Raw genomic sequence first — 21,944 nt, forward strand, 5'->3', positions numbered from 1 at the left:
CAAGTGATCCTCCAAGCACATGCCACCGTGCCTGGCTATTTAAATTTTTTTTTGTAGAAGAAAGGTCTCCCTTTATTGCCCAGGTTGGTCTTGAACATCAGGGCTCAAGTGATCCTCTCACCTCAACCTCCCAAAGTTTTGGGAATATAGGCAGGAGCTACTACACCCTGCTCCTTTTCCTTTAGCCTAAAAGCCTTTAACATTATTTATTTTAATGTTAGTTTGTTGATGAATTCTTTCAAATTTTGTTATGTCTAAAAAGGCTTTATTTCACTTTAATTTTCTTTTTTTTTTTTTTTTTTGAGACGGAGTTTCACTCTTGTTACCCAGGCTGGAGTGCAATGGCGCAATCTCGGCTCACCGCAACCTCCGCCTCCTGGGTTCAGGCAATTCTCCTGCCTCAGCCTCCTGAGTAGCTGGGATTACAGGCATGAGCCACCATGCCTAGCTAATTTTTTGTATTTTTAGTAGAGACGGGGTTTCACCATGTTGACCAGGATGGTCTCGATCTCTCGACCTCGTGATCCACCCGCCTCGGCCTCCCAAAGTGCTGGGATTACAGGCTTGAGCCACCGCGCCCGGCCTTCACTTTAATTTTCTAAAAAATATGTTTTCTGGGTATAGAATGCCAGAGTGGCAAGTTTTTTTCTTTCAGTACTTTCAAGATGTTGCTTCACTGTTTCTCACTTGCCTGGTTTCCTTCAGTAAATCTGCTGTTATTTTTTTACTTTGTTTCTTTGTACATGGGATGTCTTTCTTCTTTTGGCTGCTTTCAAATTTTGTCTTTATCAATAATTTTTATAAGTTTCTTTTTTTTTTTTTTTTTTGAGACGGAGTTTTGCTCTTGTTACCCAGGCTGGAGTGCAATGGCGCGATCTCAGCTCACCGCAACCTCCGCCTCCTGGGTTCAGGCAATTCTCCTGCCTCAGCCTCCTGAGTAGCTGGGACTACAGGCACGCACCACCATGCCCAGCTAATTTTTTGTATTTTTAGTAGAGACGGGGTTTCACCATGTTGACCGGGATGGTCTCGATCTCTTGACCTCGTGATCCACCCGCCTCGGCCTCCCAAAGTGCTGGGATTACAGGCATGAGCCACCGCGCCCGGCCATTATAATGTTTCTTTTGCGTAGAGTTTTTCTTCTCAAATCTGTGGGTTTATAGTTTTTATCAAAATTAGAAAATTTTTGTCCATTATTTCTACAATTTTTTTTTCTGTTTCTTCTCTTGGAGATTTCAATCACATTTGTATTAGGCCACTTCAAATGATCTCACACCTCAGTTCTTCTCTTTTTTCCAATCTTTTCTCTTCCTTTGTTTCATTTTGTTTCTGTTGCTGTGTCTTCAAGTTCACTAATCTTTTCTTCTGCCCATCTCATTTGTTTTCTTTTAAAATCTTCATGTTAATCTAATCCAATATATTTTTCATCTCAGACCTTGTAGCTGTGTCTCTAAAAGCTCAATATAGTTATAGATGTAGAAAGATATATATGTGTGTGTGTGTGTAAATAAAACAGTTATAACTTTATAACTTTCTGGAAAAAGTTATAACTGTTTTGTCTGCTGATTCTAACATCTGTATTGATTCTGATTCAGCTTTAGTTGATTGATTTTTCTCTTTATTATGGCTTATATTTTCTTGCCTTTCTATAGTCCAAGAAATTTCTTTATTGGATCCCAGACATTGTGAATTTTACTCGATTGAATGCTGGGTATTTTTATATTCCTCTAAATATTCCTGAGCTGTGTTCTGGGATGCAGTATATCACTCAGAAATAGTTTGATTATCTAACTTCTAAGATTTGTGGGCAATAACAGAGGAACACTTATTCTAGGGCTAATTTTTCCCACTACTGAGGCAAGATTTTCAGAGTACTCTACATAATCCCTGTGAATTACGAGGCTTTCTAGTCTTGCTGGTGGAAACAGGCATGATTACCGGCCCTCTGTGAGCTCAGGTTACTCTCCCCTCTGATTACTTCAGGTGGTTCTTTCCCCAATGTCAGCTAGTGTCCTCATACTCACACATTGAAAGATCACAAATGTACACCAGCAGTAGGAAAAGATGACGATGGCTGCAGGGCTTTTACAGGACTTCATGGAGCCTAGGCGCCCGCACGGTGCAGGACCCGGCTCCGCTATAAATTAATGGCTTCACGCCAGACTTCATGGAGCCTAGGCACCCGCACGGTGCAGGACCCGGCTCCGCTATAAATTAATGGCTTCACGCCAGACTTCATGGAGCCTAGGCACCCGCACGGTGCAAGACCCGGCTCCGCTATAAATTAATGGCTTCACGCCAGACTTCATAGAGCCTAGGCACCCGCACGGTGCAAGACCTGGCTCCACTATAAATTAATGGCTTCACACCAGACTTCATGGAGCCTAGGCACGCACGTGGTGCAAGATGCGGCTCTGCTATATATTAATGCCTTCATACGGGACTTCATGGAGCCTAGGCACCCGCACAGTGCAAGACCTGGCCGGCCCTGCTATATGTTAAGCACCTTGAAATGTATCCCATGTGCTACTTTAAATATTTTGTAAAAACTGTAACATATGAAAGCCTTTATACAATTTGTACAGTTTCGTGGGGTGGGGGTGTTGTTTTTTAGACAAGGTCTCACTCTGTTCATGTAGGCTAGAATGCAGTAGCACAATCTTAGCTCACTGCAACCCCAGGCTCCTAGGATCAAGCAGTTCTCCCACCCCAAGCTTCCCAAATAGCTACAGGTGCATACAACCATGCCCAGCTAATTTTTAAATGTTTTGTATAGATGGGATCTTGCTATCTTGCCCAAGCCAGTCTCAAACTCCCAGCCTCACACAATCCTCCCACTTTGGCCTCCTGAAGTGCTGGGTGGGCATGAACCACTCCACAGGGCCTACAATTTTGAATTTTCTGAAGTAAAGATTACTTGTTCTCTTCTTATAGACATGAACTTTATTTGTATACATATATAGCCTTTATACAAGTTCATGTAGACATATATATGTGTACACATACACACACACACACACACGCACGCACACACACACGCACGCACACACACACAGAGGAGCTTATAAACTGTAAATATTTTCATAAATACTTAATCATCATCCACAGGAGCAATAAGTATTTCATTCCCCAAACCCATGGCCCAGATAGAAGTGGCATTTTATGGGGCTTATTTTGGTCAATTCTAAATGTCTCAAATATTCCTGACATCATGAAACGTCTCACAGGCCCTGGACAATGTGTCTGCAAACTCCTGGGCAGCAGCAGTGGGAAAGAAGAAAAGGGAACAGTCTGACAGTCGGGATTGGGAGTGCTTGAGCTGCATCTGATCGGGGTCAAGGAGAGAAAGAGGAGAGTCGTGGCTCACTGCCCACCTGGCTTGGGCACAGCCACTTGCAAGGAGAGAGAACTAGGAGAAGGCATAAGCTGTAGGAGAGAAGGTGAGTTTCATTTGGGACAGAAAGACATCTGCCCTCCTATCAACAAGGGTATCAAATTCCTCTCTTTCCTTCTTAGCACACATCATCTTGGGTTGGCCTGGAAGTACCTGCTGCTTCTATGCGAATATGAAGAGCATATCCTAGGAATGTGGTACCAGTCCTCTGGTAATTAAGGATGGTGCACTATCTTCTCATCACTTCCTTTTTTCCCAGAATTCTTGTGTTTATTTCTCTTATCAGCTTCCTAGAGTTTCATAGAGGTTCCCAGTGCCACCTTCTGTGATGTCATTCCTCAGAGGACGTCAGACTCCGAAGATAAGGCTGCCCATTGGTACACGAAAGGGACCATTGGAGGTGCCACTCCCAACAGAGAAGGACTGGCCTAAAGACGACGAAGAGGACCATGTCCTTGTGGGTCCAGATGAGGAGCTGGATTCCCTGCCTCAGCCTTATCGAATGATCAACAAGCTGGTGGACCTTCTGTTTGACCAGGCCTGGGAAATCATTGAAGAGAGGAACGTGCTGAGGGAAGCTGAGAACAGCCAGATCCAGCTCACCGTCTACCCTCCGCTTGGAGAAATCCAGGTATGGAGTCAGCAGTTGACCAGAAGCCCCTGTTTCTCATTTGAGTGTTAATAAATGAAAGCTCCTGACTCAGGGAAGGAATGCCTACCAGAAAGCTGCATTTAATAAGTCAGTGCATTTTAAAAAGATTAAAGGCATGCTGATGTTGACTACAATGGTCTGGTAATTGCCTGGGGAAATCTGGGGTATTCTGGTAAATTGAATATTATCCTTTCATATTCGGTGGTTGTTAATGTATGAATCTACTCTCTTGCTGGATGGTTGAGGAGCTGCCAGTGCCTTGCTACCATTCCTCCCACGGTGCCCCAGCTGAATCAAGTACAGGACCTGTGGCCGTGCCTAATGCTGTGAATATGGATTTATTGTCAACTTCTTTGTTTTCTGTTTCCTTTGCCCTATCGGTGAAATACCTCGAATTTCTTGATGCTTGGGCAAGAGTTTTAGAGGAGCACTATGTTTGGAATTTTGTTTGTTTGTTTTTGTTGTTTTTGAGACAGAGTGGGCAATGGTGCGATCTCAGCTCACTGCAACCTTCACCTCCCAGATTCAAGCATTCTCCTACCTCAGCCTTCCAAGTAGCTGGGATTACAGGCATGTGCCACCATGCCCGGCTAATTTTTATATTTTTAGTAGAGACAGGGTTTCTCCATGTTGGTCAGGTTGAACTCCTGACCTCATGTGATCCACCCAGCACCCAACCAGGAAATGTTACTATCTCTAGGAAGGGCCCCTGGCTATCTCTGAAAAGCTAACTCATATTACTTGAAGACAGTGACAACTGAAAATAATACTTTTTCTTTGTTTTCCCAGCTCAACAAAATGCCAAACTGTATGGCTATTTCCCAAGACTACGTGTTTATTGGAGGAGCCAAAGGGTTCTCAATTTACAATCTGTACAATGCTAAACGAATATACGCGTGGGAGAAGCTTAAGGTTGATGTCACTTCCATCTGGGCCACAGATTTGGGGAATGAAATACTTATTGCTCCCCTGGATGAAATGGGTATTGTTCTTCATCTTCCTTTTACCCTGATTTACAGCTACCTGTAGACTGTTGTCAATTTAATCTCCTTCCCAGGTATGGGTGGGGCCAGGCATGGGGACCTCTCCCTGGTCATGTAATAGTAACTATACGTACAGAACAGGTATGGTAGGTCAGGTACTGTTTTTGCCATTTCACAGGTGCTAGCCCATTTAATCCCCAAGGCAGCCCTACGCAGGAAGTCAAATTTATTATTCCTGTTCAGAAGAGGCAACTGACTCCTGGAAGTTTAGTAACTTACTTGAGGTAATACGGAAAGTCAGGCTTCAAACCAGGCAGTACGGCCCGTAGTCCACACCCTTCCCGCACTCGCTGCCCTCTCTACCAGGCAGAGCTCGCTCTTCCCCTCAGCCTGGGCTGACCCGGGCCTCCGTGGGGAGCGTGGTATCGAAAACTCCTGTCCTAGTTACGACTTGCCTCTCGTACTGTAGTCCCAGGACAGCGTTTTAGACAGGTGAGCGGCGACTCTTGGTTGCTCCCACAAGCTAGGCTCCCTCCAGCCTGTCCTTACGTTTGGGTGACCCAGACTGTGACCTGTGGATATGAGGAGCTTTCCTACTTTGCGGAGGACGAGAAGGCAAAGGTCAGCCTTGGACGGAAGTCAGTGAGGTGGCTGTGAGACTGTGGCCGGTGGAGCGGGAAGTGCCTGCTGGCCTGGAGATCAGGCCCTGCTCAGCCAGCGCAGCACACTGAAGAACTTTCTGCAGGAGAGTGACCTGACCAGACTGCCATTTTAGGAAGGGGACTCTAGCAGGAGTTGAAAAAGGCAAAACAAGAGGCAGAAAGACTATTGTAGTCACTGAGGAGAAAAAATTCTGAATATCTGAGCCAAGGCAGGGGCTGTTAAAATGAAAAGAAAGGCTGGGCACGGTGGCTCCTGCCTGGAATCCCAGCACTTCGGGAGGCCTAGGCGGGTGGATCACTCGAGGTCAGGAGTTTGACACCAGCCTGGCCAATGTGGTGAAACCCCATCTCTACTAAAAAAAAAAAATTAAAAAAAAAAAAAATCCGGGGTTGGCAGGCACTTGTAATCCCAGCTACTCGGAAGGCTGAGGCAGGAGAATCACTTGAACTCAGGAGGTGGAGCTTGCAGTGAGCTGAGATCATGCCACTGTGACTCCAGCCTGGGTGACAGAATGAGGAAAAAAAAAGAAAGAGAGGAAGAGAGAGAGGGAGAGGGAGGGAAGGAGGGAGAAAGGAAGAAAGGAAGGAAAGGAGGAAGGGGGAAAAGGGAAAGGGAGGAAGGAAGGAAGGAAGGGAGAAAAAGAGAAAGAAAAGAAAAAGTGTACTATGATCACGTAAGATGTTAACATTAGGGGAAGCAAGACGAGGGATACAAGGAAACTCTACTATTTTTGCAACATTTTTATAAATGTAAAATTAGTTCAAAATAAAAAGCTTAAAAAATGAAAGGAATGTTGAATGGAAAAGCTTTGGGAATGCTGGAATATGCATAGGGGTCAAGGAGTGGGAGAGTGTGCTGGGGGCAGTGAAGGAAAATGCCCCCCCTTTGTGTCTTAGATAACTGGGTGGATGATGATGCCATTTCTTAAGAACAGTTATGGGAAAATAAGGTTTCAGGGTTCTGTGAGTAGAGGAATTCCATTTGAACATGCACAGACTTGAGGTATCTAGAGATATCTCTGTGGGAATGCTGATACTCAGAAGGAGTTTGGTGTAAAGATATGATCATATTTTTCATACTGCATTGGTTTCATGTCTGTGTAACTCTCAATGTGATGAATTTGAAGACAGACTGTCTTGGTGTCCCTAGCATATTTCTTGGCATGAATCAGATATCCCATGAATCTGTATTGGGTTGAGTTAGACGTTCACCCACAGTGGGCCAGATGCCTATACAAGGTTATATTATAGTATAGAGAGGCAAATAGTAAGTATCTGGAAGACACCTCAAGAAAGAGGTAAGAGGTCATGGTGGGTGATGATTGTATACTGGAGCCGTTAGGCTAAATGGGAATTAAATGAACAGATTTACTTAATTCAACAACATCAACTGCATGAGGAGATTGCTGGGATTGAGAGGCAAGACGCATGGAACAGTGAGCTATGATCCTTTCCCTCAAAGAATCTGTGATCTCAGAGGAATAGAGTACGTCTGCAGGAAACAGCTGGAACGGGTGTGAAGCCGTAAGGGATGGTGTGCTCAATCAGGCAGACAGGAAGTAGGTGAGGTCACCCATGTGCTTACAGGAGACGTCTCAGAGATGTCAGCGGAGCCAGGGTAGGTGGAGAGGACCCAGGGAGGAAAACAACCTAAACATTTCAACTAAGGGGTAGAGGAAGGCAGGGAGACCAAGAGCGGCATCGGCAGTGGAGGGGCTAGGGAGGAGGCCTAAGAATGAGTGAGCTTATGATGGTAACTTCACAAAGTCAAATGTAAAAAATTCCAATTCTTCTTCAGCTCATTTGTCTGTCACGTTCTCACTTATTTTTCTGTTTCAGGTATCATTAGACTCTTTTATTTTTATAAGGATGGTCTTTACCTAGTCAAAGTCATCAATGAAGGGGTAAGTTCCTATTCTTTTACCATTAGCTGGGCCGAAAGCGGTAGCAAATTCAGTTTACCTTTAATATAGAAGCAATGATAGATTAGAAAGAAACAGAGACCTCCGTCGCCAGAGAGCCTCCTCCAAAATATCCAATTAAAAGATCCTCTACCATCAAAGGGTACATGCTGAATTCCTTGGATTTAGTTACGCGGTTGTCAAAGGAAGAAAATTAGCAAAGGAACTCCAGCCCAGAGTTTTCTTTTGCGCATCAGACCAACATATCTAATAAGTACTTAAAAGTCCCTAAATGTCCTGGGCCATTTCACATTCCCCTTCCCTTGCCTCTGCTAATTCCTTCTGCTTCAGATGCTCTCCTGTCTCCCTACCAAAATCTCCCCCATTCTTCAAGACCAGCTTAAATATCTCCTCTGAGACATCTTCCCTCATATACCCAAGAGGAGCTGCTCTGTGCCCCTGACAAAGAGAACACAGTTTCTACCACAGTTTCCCACACCCTCTCCCCTCATTTGTTTACATGACTGCTTCTCCTGAGCAACGAGGACCTGTCTTATTTACCTTTTGAATCCCCTTTTCCCAGATCATTATCTGGAATACTGTTCTCAGAAAGTATTTTTTTAAATCAATGCATTCCCAAAAGTGAGGGTAATGCTCAGAGCAGGGTTTTTTCCCTTAAACAGAGACAGGGTCTTGCTATGTTATTTCCCAGGCTGGTCATGACCTCCTGGCCTCAGGTGATCCTCCTGCCTCAGCCTCCCAAAGTACTGGAATTACAGGTATAAGTCATATCGGATTTTTTGTTATTATTTGCCGTATAAGAAATACTATTGATGGGCATGAAGGCAATTCAGTGGGGGCCAAAAGAAAGTATCTTCAACGAATAATGCTGAAATACTGGAAAAAAATGTGGAAAAATGAACCTCAAATCTACACTACATATAAAAATTAATTTGATAGGGATTTTAGACCTAAACATAAAGACTACAAACATTTATTTAAAAAAAAAAACCCACAGAGGAATATTTTTATGCCACCTTAAGGCAGGCAGAAATTTCTTAGGACCATGAAAAGCACTAATCATAAAAGAAAATATTAACATTGGACTTCACCAAAATTTAAAACTTCTCATTCATCATACCATGTACAAACAGTCACTCAAAATGGATCATATAGGCCGGATGCTGTGGCTCACGCCTGTAATCCCAGCACTTTGGGAGGCCGTGGCTGGTGGATCATGAGGTCAAGAGATCGAGACCATCCTGGTCAACAAGGTGAAACCCCGTCTCTACTAAAAATACAAAAATTAGCTGGGCATGGTGGCGCATGCCTGTAGTCCCAGCTACTCGAGAGGCTGAGGCAGGAGAATTGCTTGAACCCAGGAGGCGGAGGTTGTGGTGAGCCGAGATCGTGCCATTGCACTCCAGCCTGGGTAACAAGAGCAAAACTCCCGTCTCAAAAAAAAAAAAAAAATGGATCATATACCTGTATGTAAAACCTAAAACTATAGAACAGAACTTCTAGACGAAAACATAGGAGAAAAGTCTTTGTAATCCTGGGTTAGGCAAAGATATTTTAGCTACAACATCAAAAGCATGATCCATAAAAGCAAAGATAAACCGGACTTTATTGAAATTTAAAACTTCTATAAAAGATATTATTAACAGAATGAAAAGACAATCGGCCGGGCACGGTGGCTCAGCCTGTAATCCCAGCACTTTGGGAGGCCGGGGCAGGTGGATCACGAGGTCAAGAGATCGAGACCATCCTGGTCAACGAGGTGAAACCCCGTCTCTACTAAAAATACAAAAAAAAAAAAAAATTAGCTGGGCATGGTGGCGTGTGCCTGTGATCCCAGCTACTCAGGAGGCTGAGGCAGGAGAATTGCCTGAACCCAGGAGGCGGAGGTTGCGGTGAGCCGAGATCGCGCCATTGCACTCCAGCCTGGGTAACGAGCGAAACTCTGCCTCAAAAAAAAAAAAAAAAAAAAAAAAAAAAGACAATCCATAGACTGGGAGAATTCATTGCAAATGACATATATGAGAAGGGACTTGAAACTGGAATATATAAAGAACTCTCAAAACAAGGGGAAAATGTAGCTTTTTTTAATGGACAAAGGATTTGCAAAGAATTCATCAAAGATATACGGAAGGCAAATAAGATGCTCAAGATCATTAGTCATTAAGAAAATGGAAATTAAAATCACAATGAGATATAATTACACATGTATTAGAATCCTCAAATTAAAAACACTCACCAAAAATAGGCCAAGCGCATTGGCTCACCCCTGTAATCCCAGCACTTTGGGAGGCAGGCAGGAGGATCACTTAAGGCCAGCAGTTTGAGACCACCTTGGCCAACATGTTGAAACCCCATTGCTACTAAAAATACAAAAATTAGCTGGGCATGGTGGCAGGGACCTATAGTCACAGCTACTCAGAAGACTGAGGCAGGAGAATCGCTTGAACCCAGGAGGCAGAAGTTGCAGTGAGCTGAGACTGGCCACTGCACTCCAGCCTGAGTGACAGACCGAGCAAAACTGTCTCAAAACACACACACACACACACACACACACACACACACACACACAGCCCAAAAATAAAAATATAATGAAAAAAGAAAAAATTTTAAAAAGGAAAATAAAAAAATAAATAAAAACACACACCATACCAAATGCTGGCGAAGACGTGTGGCAATTGGAACTCTTCCTGTGCACAAATTTGTCCATAGGACAAGTGACATGGTTTCTTCAACAAATACATGGTAAACAAAGAAACAAATTAAGAGACAAGAAAAACATTAGGCTAGGCATGGTGGCTCATTCCCCTGTCATCCCAGCACTTTGAGAGGCCAAATTGGGAAGATCACTTGCAAGCCAGGAGTTCGAGGCCAGCCTGGGCAACAAAGTGAGACTCCATCTCTCTTAAAAATTTTAAAAATTCATGTCTTAAAAAAACAAACAAAAAAAGGTATAGCATAACCATTCACATTGAGCCTCTCTGACCTTGAGCAGGTTTCATACTAGGGTCACATTCAGATTCTACGATAGTCTAGATAGAGCCTTTTGTCCAGCAACTACCAGAGGTTTCAGTGTAGAATTTATTTCAATTCAGTTGAATAACTGGATGCCAGCCTAGCTTTAGGGTTTGCATAGCTGACCAGGAGATCCAATAGTATGCCACAAGTCACCCGGAGTCTTTTTAAAAAAAAACAGGAAATAAGTCCAAACATCTTAGAAAGAAAAGCGAGTTCTGCTTCTTTACATACCAGCTTGTCCGATTCCTGTGCCAAAATGGGAAGTTTGAAGCATCTTTTCATGACCCAAGCTTTAAAAGGATCTCTGTTCCTGAGTGCAAACCACAGAAGGCCTGAAATACATTTTCTGTCAGCAGGCTATGCCTATTCTATCAACATCTCTTTTCTTTTCAGGATGATACCAGCAAGCAAACTACCTGTATAAAGATGGAGATCTCTCAAGGAGGGGACTTTGCAGCCTTCCTCCTACAAGGCAAGATTAACCAAAGATTTCAGACTTCCGGTCTCTTCTAAATGATTGCTTTTGTCCCTCCAAACCTTTTATTTAGAAATTACTTTCGATTTAAAGAAGAGTTGCAAAGATGCTACAGAGTTTCCCTAATGCCAATGTTCAACATGGTTTCACCACATTTTTCAAGACTGAACAAATGACGGACGGTTTCTTGGCCTTTCCTCGTTTTTCATGGCCTTCACATTTTTAAAGAGTACCAGTCAGGTATTTTGTAGAATGTCCCTCCATTTCAGTTTGTCTGATTTTTTTCTCATGAGTCAACTGGAGTTAAGGATTTGGGGGAAAATACAGCAGAGGGGACATGATTTCTCATTGCATCATATCAAGGGGTACGTGATAGTGTGACTCACTACTGCCAATATTAACCTTGATCACTTCAAGTGGTATCTGCCAGATTTCCCCACTGTAAAGCTACTTTTGTTCCCTTCCCATCCTCTGTAAGGACCAAGTCAGTAAGTCCAGACCACACTCAACGGGAGACGATAGAAGTATCACCTCCTGGAGGTAGGAGAATCAAAGAATTTTTGGACATGTGGTTAAAACCACCACAGTCATTAGTAAACATTTTGAGGGAGATACTTTGAGATGATGCTGATGTGCTGTTTCTCTTTAATGTTGTTTGTTTGTTTGACACAGAGTCTCACTCTTGTTGCCCAGGCTGGAGTACAATGGCGCAATCTCAGCTCACTTTAACCTCCACCTCCTGGGTTCAAGTGAGTCTCCTGCCTCAGCCTCCCAAGTAGCTGGGATTACAGCTATGCGGCACCACGCCGGGCCAATTTTTGTATTTTTAGTAGAGACAGGGTTTCTCCATGTTGGTGAGGCTGGTCTCAAACTCCTGACCTCAGGTGATCCGCCCACCTTGGCCTTCCAAATTGCTGGGATTACAGGCATGAGCCACCGTGCCTGGCCTCTCTTTAATGTTTTACCCACCAATCTTAGCACTCATCATTGGATCTTGCCTGCTGCAGTTATCACTGGGACAACAGAACGTAATTTATTCAAATGCTTGTTGCCTTGATTTTTAACCTTTACATATTTAGATATATGGCATATGGGCCTCTGTTTTATACTCTTGGCCAATCCCCCTCCAATGTCAAGTATTTGAGGAAGAGATGCATTTTATTTTTATTTACTTATCTATTTGAGATGGAGTCTTGCTCTGTCACCCAGGCTGGAGTGCAGTGGCACGATCTCAGCGCACTGCAACCTCTGCCTCCCAGGTTCAAGCAATTCTCCTGCTTCAACCTCCTGAGTAGCTGGGATTACAGGCACCCACCACCACACCCGGCTAATTTTTATATTTTTAGTAGAGACAGGGTTTCACCATGTTGGCCAGACTGGTCTTGAACTCCTGACCTTAGGTGAGCTGCCCACCTCAGCCTCCCAAAGTGCTGGGATTACAGGTGTGAGGCACCATGCCCAGCCCCATGTATTCTTTTCTTTATGTCAATGGAATTTACCATTCGCAACATAGAAAATGTCGGTGCTGGGCAGAGCAGTTTGGTTAAAAACTGTGTTGCCTGAGCACTGTCAGTGTGAGAAGCCCGTTTCTCCTCCACAGGCAGTGGGGGTTGAGGGGCTCACTCTCCATGGGAAAGTTGTGTGGGGAGTGAAGACTTGCAAAAACCATTGCAGAACTGCTTCTCCTTCAATGTGTCAAAGTTGCCTGCAATGGAGGTGGCTGGTCTCCATGCCAGCAGTTCTGAGAAGAAGACAGGCCATTTCCCAGAGGAAACTTTGGCTCTCTGACAGTTGTTCAATGGTTCTCTGGTTTCCCAATGCAGGAGCTGGAGACATTTGGCTGGATGTGTATAAATTGCCCAAGGAGACTTGGCTCAAGGAAGTAGAGCACCCCCAACTCACTTCAAATCCAAAGAAAAAAGTCAGACAGCTGCAACTGGTAGGAAATATCTCTGCTTTGAGCTGATGTTTATCCCCACCCCTGACCCACATGTAGCCCAAGTTCTCCTTGGGAATTTATGATGAATGAGGCCTCTGGGCTTTAATAGAGGACAACAGGAATATTGGCCTGTGTCTCCCAAGTCCACTTCCTTTGGCTAAAATAAGGTATTAAAAGGTAGCAGTGTATTCAGTAGTGGGAATCCCGGTCTCTCTCTAGTCCAGGAGTTGCTGAGCCCATCCCCGGGCACTTCTGTGGCAGGAGGGTCTTTTGTCCTGGCTCCTGCTTCACTGATCATTTTTTTCCCCTCCTGGCTAAAATCATCTTTTCATGCCTCATATTCCATTAAATTTTCCAGACTATGGTACAAAGAGGTTGTTCTCAATATATAGAAATATACATATATATTTTATATTATCCTTAGAAAGTCGAAACTCTACCATTTCATTTTATTTATATATGATGCCTGGGCCTTGTGCTGTGTTTCTAAGATATAGTTGCTCAGGAAATATTAAGACTTAATTTGCTTATTTATACAATGGATGCTTATTATTTTTATTTTTAAACCACCAACACTAATATATTAACTGAGCACCCCTTTAAAACACATTGTATTGGATGCTAAATAAATTAGTGAAATTATTGCTATAGGAGACCAAGATCAAGACTCCCTTTCTCTGCTGCGCTCAAGTGGCTTTGAATAAATGCCGTTCTCCCCAGTGAATGTCGTCATAATGGAGGATAGTCCTACGTCCCAGGGAAAGTTACTAGCCGAGAGATCTTCCTCCTCTAAGCTATGACAGAATTTTGTGATTTGTACCTCTTTTTTGATACTTCTCATGTACTACCTAGGTTTTGAGTTATCCTGTTATGCATGAAAATCCTTTTGTCTTCAATGGATGATAGATTTCTGGATTGTTAAGACCATACCTTCTGCTTTTTATCAACCAATCCCATAGTATCATACTTGGTACTCAAAAGACGTCTTTTTGGATGGACTAATTTGCTATCCAAATGGAAAAAGCACCTTGAATGGGGTAGTTTCTCACCATCAGCCACTTTTTCATACACTGAGAAACAGCCAACGAATGCCAGGTACAGTGGCAGTTCTTTTACTATGAATTATATTTAGCATTAGTTAAATGTAATTCTCGGCCGGGCGTGGTGGCTCAAGCCTGTAATCCCAGCACTTTGGGAGGCCGAGGCGGGTGGATCATGAGGTCAAGAGATCGAGACCATCCTGGTCAACATGGTGAAACCCCGTCTCTACTAAAAATACAAAAAATTAGCTGGGCATGGTGGCGCGTGCCTGTAATCCCAGCTACTCAGGAGGCTGAGGCAGGAGAATTGCCTGAACCCAGGATGCAGAGGTTGCAGTGAGCCGAGATCGTGCCATTGCACTCCAGCCTGGGTAACAAGAGAGCAAAACTCTGTCTCAAAAAAAAAAAAAAAAAAAAAAAAAAAAATGTAATTCTCAACATCATCGGTATGGTTTGCCAATCAGAAATATTTGCTTCCATTTAGATGCTTGTAATGGTGTTCTGACTGAGCTCCTCAACTCTATTCATTCAGATTTCCTCTTATTGTTATTAACTATTTCCTGTTTCCCCAACGACTTTTTAAGATCCTGAAAAACAGGGATCATGTGTTGAAGTTCTGCAGGCCCGAGGCCCATACAAATACTGGCCCTCCATATCCACTGCATGAATTCACTCTCACGAGAGGAACTGAGGGGAAGAGAGCGCATGCTGGAAGATTAAAGGGCTGGCAAACATACATCAAACCTATTGTGAATTAACTTCTCATTTTTCTCCTCAGAATAATACCCTTGGTCCCACTTCTGCAGATCATTTAGAAATGGTAAGAAACTTCAAGGAAAATCTCCCGAGAGACTTCAGGTTGCATTTAAGAGCTTCTTGGTTTTTATTTTTATTTATTTGTTTGTTTGTTTATTTTTTGAGACGGAGTTTCACTCTTGTTGTTCTTGTTCCCCAGGCTGGAGTGCAGTGGCGCCATCTCGGCCCATTGCAACTTCTGCCTTCTGGGTTCAAGCGATTCTCCTGCCTTAGCCTCCTGAGTAGCTGGAATTACAGGCATGTGCCACCACACCTGCCTAATTTTGTATTTTCAGTAGAGATGGGGTTTCTCCATGTTGATCAGGCTGGTCTCAAACTCCCAACCTCAAGTGATCCACCCGCCTCAGCCTCCCAAAGTGCTGGGATTACAGGCGTGAGCTGCCACGCCCGGCCCAAGATTTTTATTTTTACTTGAAATTTGCCTTAAATGTAAAATATACTAGTAAAATGTTCCACCGGGACACTGTTTTCAATTCTCTGTGACTTAATCTTGTGCCTCATATCCACTGAAGTTGGCCTCCTGTCCTTAAGAATAGATGACCCCCCCAGGTCATCTCCTTTACCTGAAGTTTAGGGAGCTTCCATTTCAGGGCCCCTCACTTAAAGCAGTATGTTCATATGGTCATATATTTTTGTAAAATTAGCAAAGGTAACACGTTTTAACCATGATCACTTAATCCCACAGCCTCTTCACACTAACTTTCCTCTGTCACAATTTCTCCCATATTAGATAGAATTACAGTGGCCATGGTATTTTGTGTGCATAGTTCTGTGCTCTTTTTCTTAAATGAGGGTCCCATGAATCCCAGGTTACCCCTACCAAGATAACAGCCCAGTCCTCTAAGCCGAGTGACCTGGGGGTTTTGTCTTTGTTTTGGAATACCTTATAGAACAGAGCAGGTGGGACTCCATGTTTGGGTCCCCTTCCATGAACACCCCCTTCATGGGAGCATCTTTCTCTCTCCTGGATTTCCCCTCTGAAGTCCCCTTCCACTCTCTCTCGTGGAAACCTGTCTTCCCCTCCTAAACTCCATCTCTCTCTATTCCTTCCCACTCAGTGGGGAAGCTGCTTTCCTCTCCTGCATTCCATCTTTCTGGATTCTCTCACTCAGTGTGAGAATTAGCTGTTTCTCTCTCTCTCCTCCTCCTGTTTCTCTGTCTCTAAATAAATCACTTTCTACAAAAAAAAAAAAAAAAGGAAAAAAAGAAGAAGAAGAACAGAGCAGGTTTCCTGGAGCGTCCTGGCTCTTCCTCTGAGGCATGGCTCCTGGAGGACTCAGGCATGTCCGTAGAGTGGTGGTGAACTTCTGAAATGGAAGTCTCTCGCCAGAGCCCCTTCCTTTTTCCCTTTCAAAGTTATGTTAGGACGGGCACTGTGGCTCACGCCTGTAATCCCAACGCTTTAGGAGCCTAAGGCAGGAGGATCTCTTGAGCTCAGGAATTTGAGACCAGCCTGGGCAACATGGTGAAACCCTGCCTCTACAAAATATTAGCCAGGTGTGGTGGCATGCGTTTATAGTCCCAGCTACTCAGAAGACTGAAGTGGGTGGATGGCTTGAACGCTGAAGGTGGAGGCTGCAGTGAGCTGAGATTGTACCACTGCACTCTAGCCTGGGCGACGGAGCAAGACTCTGTCTCACAAAAAATAATAAAAATAGTTACATTATATTTTAAATTACGCAAATAATATATGAACACATCACTCTTGCAAAAATCAAGGAATTCAGATAAACAGCCCTCTCCGAGGTAACTGCCATTACTAGCTTGATGTGTGTTTTCTAGATCTTCAGTGTGTATTTACATTCTTTTTTTTTTTTTTTTTTTTTTGAGACGGAGTTTCGCTCTTGTTACCCAGGCTGGAGTGCAATGGCGCGATCTCGGCTCACCGCAACCTCCGCCTCCTGGGTTCAGGCAATTCTCCTGCCTCAGCCTCCTGAGTAGCTGGGATTATAGGCACGCGCCACCATGCCCAGCTAATTTTTTGTATTTTTAGTAGAGACGGGGTTTCACCATGTTGACCAGGTTGGTCTCGATCTCTCAACCTTGTGATCCACCCGCCTCGGCCTCCCAAAGTGCTGGGATTACAGGCTTGAGCCACCGCACCCAGCTTACATTCTTATATTTATTTTGAAAAACAAAGTTTTGTTTCCTGGAATTTTTTTCTATGAAAGTGGGATCATACTATATATCTTTTCTTATAAACTTGCATTTTTGACTCATCAATTTGTTTGCACATTTTTTTCTTTTCTTTTTCTTTTTTCATTTGAAACAGGGGCTTACTCTGTCACTCAGGCTGGAATGCAGTGGCATGATCATGGCTCACTGTAGCCTCAACCTCCTGGGCTCAAGCAATCCTCTCGCCTCAGCTCCCCAAATTTAAGACTACAGTTGCATGCCACCATGCTTATCTATTTAAAAAAATTTTTTTAGAAAAATGTGTCTTCCAGGCTAGGCATTATTTCTTCTTAAAATGTTGGATAGAATGTACTAATGTGTCCATCTAGTCCTGGGGCTTTCTTTGTGGAACTACAAATTCAACTTCTTTTTTTTTTTTTGAGACGGAGTTTCGCTCTTGTTACCCAGGCTGGAGTGCAATGGCGCGATCTCGGCTCACCGCAACCTCCGCCTCCTAGGTTCAGGCAATTCTCCTGCCTCAGCCTCCTGAGTAGCTGGGATTACAGGCATGTGCCACCATGCCCAGCTAATTTTTTTGTATTTTTAGTAGAGACGGGGTTTCACCATGTTGACCAGGATGGTCTCGATCTCTCGACCTCGTGATCCACCCGCCTCGGCCTCCCAAAGTGCTGGGATTACAGGCTTGAGCCACCGCGCCCGGCGCTCAACTTCTTTAATAGATAAAGTGCTATTCAGCTTATCTATTTCTTCTTGAGCAAGCTTTTGTATCTTGTGTCTTAGGAGTAATTTGTCCATTTTGTCTAAGTTGTCAAATTTATTGGCTTAAAGTGGTTCGTAACATTCCATTATTATCCTTTCATTATCTTTAAAATTTACTGTGATGTCATCCCTCTTATTCCTGATATCGGTAATTTGTGTCTTCTCTCTTTTTTCTTAATCAGTTTGGCTAGTTTGTCCATTTTATTCATCTTCTCAAAAGAACAAGCTTTTAGTTTCACATGTTTTTCCCTGTTGTTTTTCTGTTTTCCCTCTCGCTGATTTCCAGTTTTCTTTTTATTATGTCCTTTATTCTGCTCACTTTGGGTTTCGTTTCCTCTTCTAGTTTCTTAAGGTAGAAGCTCAAATCATTGAGATCTTTTCTGATATAGACATTTAGTGCTATAAACTTGTATCTAAATACTGCTTTAAATGTTGATGTTTTTATTTCCATTCAGTTCTAAGTACTTTATAATTTGCTTTTGTATTTCTTCTTTGACTAGTAGATTTTTAAAGCCTGTTATTTAGTGTCCAAATATTCGAAATGTTACAGATAGCTTTTTTAAATGGGCTTCTCATTTAAATCCATTGTCATCAGAAAACATACTTGATATATTTGAATCATTTTATTTAGACTTGTTTTATTCCCACAATGTGGATTATCTTGTTAAGTATTTATGTGCACTTAAAAGAGTGTTTCAAGACCAAGAAAGCTGTTACTGGTCAGGCTGTTCAAGTCTTCTATCTCCTTCCTATTTTCCTTTTATATCCTTACTATATTCTTACTGGTTTTCTGTTTACTTTTTCTGTGCTTATTGAAAGAGGAATCTCTAAGATTGTAGATTTATCTTTTTCTTCTTTCACTCTTACGAATTTCTGCTTCATGTATTTTGATGCTGTGTAATTAGATGCTTAACAATTTGTAATGTTACGTCTTCAGATGAATTGATCGTTTTGTCATTATTCACTGACCCTTTGATTCCTGATAATATTCTTTGTTCAGAATTCTTCTATGTCAGATACTAATATGGTCACACCAGCTTTCTTTTGATTCATTTTAGCAAGATATACCTTTTTTTTCTGTACTTTAATTCTTAACATATTTGTGTCATTATATTTAATATAACAAGTTTCTTTTTGTTCCCCCTATGGTTTCAGAAAGTGGTTCATAAAATGAGTTTCTTGGCCACATGTGGTGGCTCTCACCTGTAATCCCAGTACTTTGGGAGGCAAAAGCAGGGGGATACCATGAGCCTAGGAGTTCAAGACCATCCTGAGCAGCATGGCGAGACCTTGTCTCTGCAATAACTAAATTAGCCGGGTGTGGTAATGCATACCTGCGATCCTAACTACTTAGAAGGCTGAGGTGGGAGGATTGTTTAAGCTTAGGAGGTCGATGCTGCAATGAGCTGTGATCATTCCACTGCACTCCAGCCTGGGTGACAAAGCAAGATCCTGTCTCATAAAAAAGAAAAAAAATTTTTTTTTTTTTTTTTTTGAGACGGAGTTTCGCTCTTGTTACCCAGGCTGGAGTGCAATGGCGCGATCTCGGCTCACCGCAACCTCCGCCTCCCGGGTTCAGGCAATTCTCCTGCCTCAGCCTCCTAAGTAGCTGGGATTACAGGCACGCGCCACCACGCCCAGCTAATTTTTTGTATTTTTAGTAGAGACGGGGTTTCACCATGTTGACCAGGATGGTCTCGATCTGTCGACCTCGTGATCCACCCGCCTCGGCCTCCCAAAGTGCTGGGATTACAGGCTTGAGCCACCGCGCCCGGCCTAGAAAAAAAAATTTTTTTTTTGACTGCATGTAGTTGGGTCTTGCCCTTTCTGAAAAAAATCATTTCAAAGATCCTCACCATGTTGCCTAGGCTGGAATGCAGTGGTTATTCACAGGCATGATCATAGCACATTGCCACCTCAAACTCCTGGCCTCAAGCGTTCCTCCCCCTTCAGCCTCCAGAGTAGCTGGGACTACAAGTGTGTATCACCATGCCCAGTAAGGGTCTTGCCTTTTTATAGAGTCTGTCAATCTCTGCCTTTTAACTGGGGGTATTTAGACCATATACATTTAATGTGATTATTTATGTATTTGGGTTTAAATCTGTCATCCTGCTATTTACTTTGTTTGTCCTCTTTTTCTTCTTTCCCCCCTCCTTTTCTACCTTCTTTTAAAATTGGTGTTTCTAATTATTCTACTTCCTCTCTTTTCTTGGCTTATTAACTATCCCTTTTCCTTGTTTTAGGATATAAATGTTTATTTTAAAGGAGACATTAAATTGACTCTTCCAGTTTACACAATGAAGATCAAACCACCTAAACCTGTTACAGGTAAGTGTGATTCAACTCTCTCTCCTTTTGCCATTGATTTCTCTGTTTTTTCCTTCTTTCCCCACATGGTCTATCTTTTCAATTTATTAGCAACAATATCCTAATTACATAGTTTTAAAGAGGAATTTTTTTAAACTCATAAGCTCTGAGACATTAAAACAAAAAATGTAAGTAATACGTTTGTATTACATACAGTTAACTCACAGAATTGGAAGGTCAGGAAAGAAAGATCTTTTCTGAATTGCCAGGTTGAGTTCATTTATTCCTACATTCCTGTGCTAATTCACTTGACTGCTAGTTGTAATACATTCATTCCTACATTCCTGTGTTAACTTATTCATTATTATTTGCTGAATGCCCATAATGCACCAGACACAAAGATGAGTAAAACGCCTCTCCTCTCATGCACTCTAGAAGTTGACAGTCTACTAAGGGAGAATGGCAAGAAACCACCATAGTTGGATGTGATAACTACAGCAAGGGGGACCATCTGCCTGGCTTGGAGTAAGCAAAGGCTTTACCAGAGAAAGGGACATTTGGGCAAAGTGTCAAAGAATGGAACTTGGTCAAGAGGAGCAGAGAGGATAGCTGTTGTAGGCAGCGAATACAGAGAATATCCTCTCAGCATTTACACATGATCACAAAGACATAGTTATAAGAATGTTCATCTCTGGTGGTCTAGCGGTTAGGGGAAAAAAAAAAAAAAAAGAATGTTCGCGGTAGCCTTGTGTACAGAGGTGAAAAATTGGTTAAATAAAATCTGGGCCGTGCGTGGTGGCTCATGCCTGTAATCCTAGCATTTTGGGAGGCCAAGGTGGGTGGATTGCTTGAGCTCAGGAGTTCAAGATCAGCTTGGGCAACATGGCGAAACCCTGCCTCCACAAAAAATACAAAAATTAGCTGGGCAGAATAGCGTGCACATGTAGTCTCAACTACATTAAAATTAGGAATTTCAAATCAAAGATATTATTAAGAGCATGAAAGAGCAAGCCACATAGAGGGCGAAGTTATCTGCAAAACACGTAAAACCCACTAATGGTCCATGTCCAGAATATATGAAGAATTACTACAAATTCTTAAGAAAAAGAGAGATAATCCAGTACAAAACAGGCAAGAGTATTACCCAGGCTATTCACAAATAAAGTTTATGTAAATGATCAACAAACATGAAAAGGTGCTCACCATCATTAGTCTGCAGGGAAGTGCAAATTAAAACCACAGGGAAGTAACACAACACATCCACTAGGATGCATAAAATTAAAAAAACTCACCACACCAAGTGATGGCAAGGATGTGGAACAATCAGTACTCCCATACATTGCATTTAGCAGTGGAAACTGGTACAACCACTTTGGAAAATGGTTATTATCTAGTAAAGTTGATGATAATTTGTACCCTATGACACAGTATTTGCACTGCTAGGTGATAGGGTGACCAACCATTCCAGTTTGCCTGACTGAGAGGTTTTCTGGGATGTGAGACTTTTTCAGTGTGAAACTAGGAAACTCGTAAGCAAGCCAGTTTGAGTTGGTCACCCTACTTCTCGGAATGTATTCATAGATTTGCAAGCAGCTGTGTCCCAGGAGACATGTATATGAATGGTAATAGTGACATGGTTTTTCATAGCCTCAAACACAAAGCAACCAAATGTTCATCAATAGTAGAACAGATAAATTGTACTATATTCAATGGAATACTATACAGCAATGAAAATGAACAAACTGCAGCTACACACAACAAAATGGATAAATCCCATAAACAATATTGAGCAAAAGAGGGCACTCAGAGTTAGCACTGCATGGTTCCCCTTATGTACAGTTCAG

General features: G+C 42.7%; 1 protein-coding gene across 1 annotated transcript in view; it reads left to right on the forward strand.

Annotated features, from left to right (window-relative positions):
• The window catches only part of WDR93 (WD repeat domain 93), a 52,573-nt gene that overhangs the window by 4,993 nt on the left and 25,636 nt on the right, over nt 1-21,944 (forward strand). The window contains exons 2-8 of the mRNA XM_003921755.3: nt 3,681-4,025; nt 4,836-5,028; nt 7,531-7,595; nt 11,022-11,100; nt 12,927-13,042; nt 14,861-14,902; nt 20,037-20,121. Coding sequence (XP_003921804.1) covers nt 3,723-4,025; nt 4,836-5,028; nt 7,531-7,595; nt 11,022-11,100; nt 12,927-13,042; nt 14,861-14,902; nt 20,037-20,121 — 883 coding nt within the window. The 5' untranslated portion in view covers nt 3,681-3,722. The remainder of the gene's footprint in view (nt 1-3,680; nt 4,026-4,835; nt 5,029-7,530; nt 7,596-11,021; nt 11,101-12,926; nt 13,043-14,860; nt 14,903-20,036; nt 20,122-21,944) is intronic.

This window comes from Saimiri boliviensis, chromosome 5, assembly GCF_048565385.1.
Source record: "Saimiri boliviensis isolate mSaiBol1 chromosome 5, mSaiBol1.pri, whole genome shotgun sequence".
In the NCBI taxonomy this organism is placed as follows: domain Eukaryota; kingdom Metazoa; phylum Chordata; class Mammalia; order Primates; family Cebidae; genus Saimiri; species Saimiri boliviensis.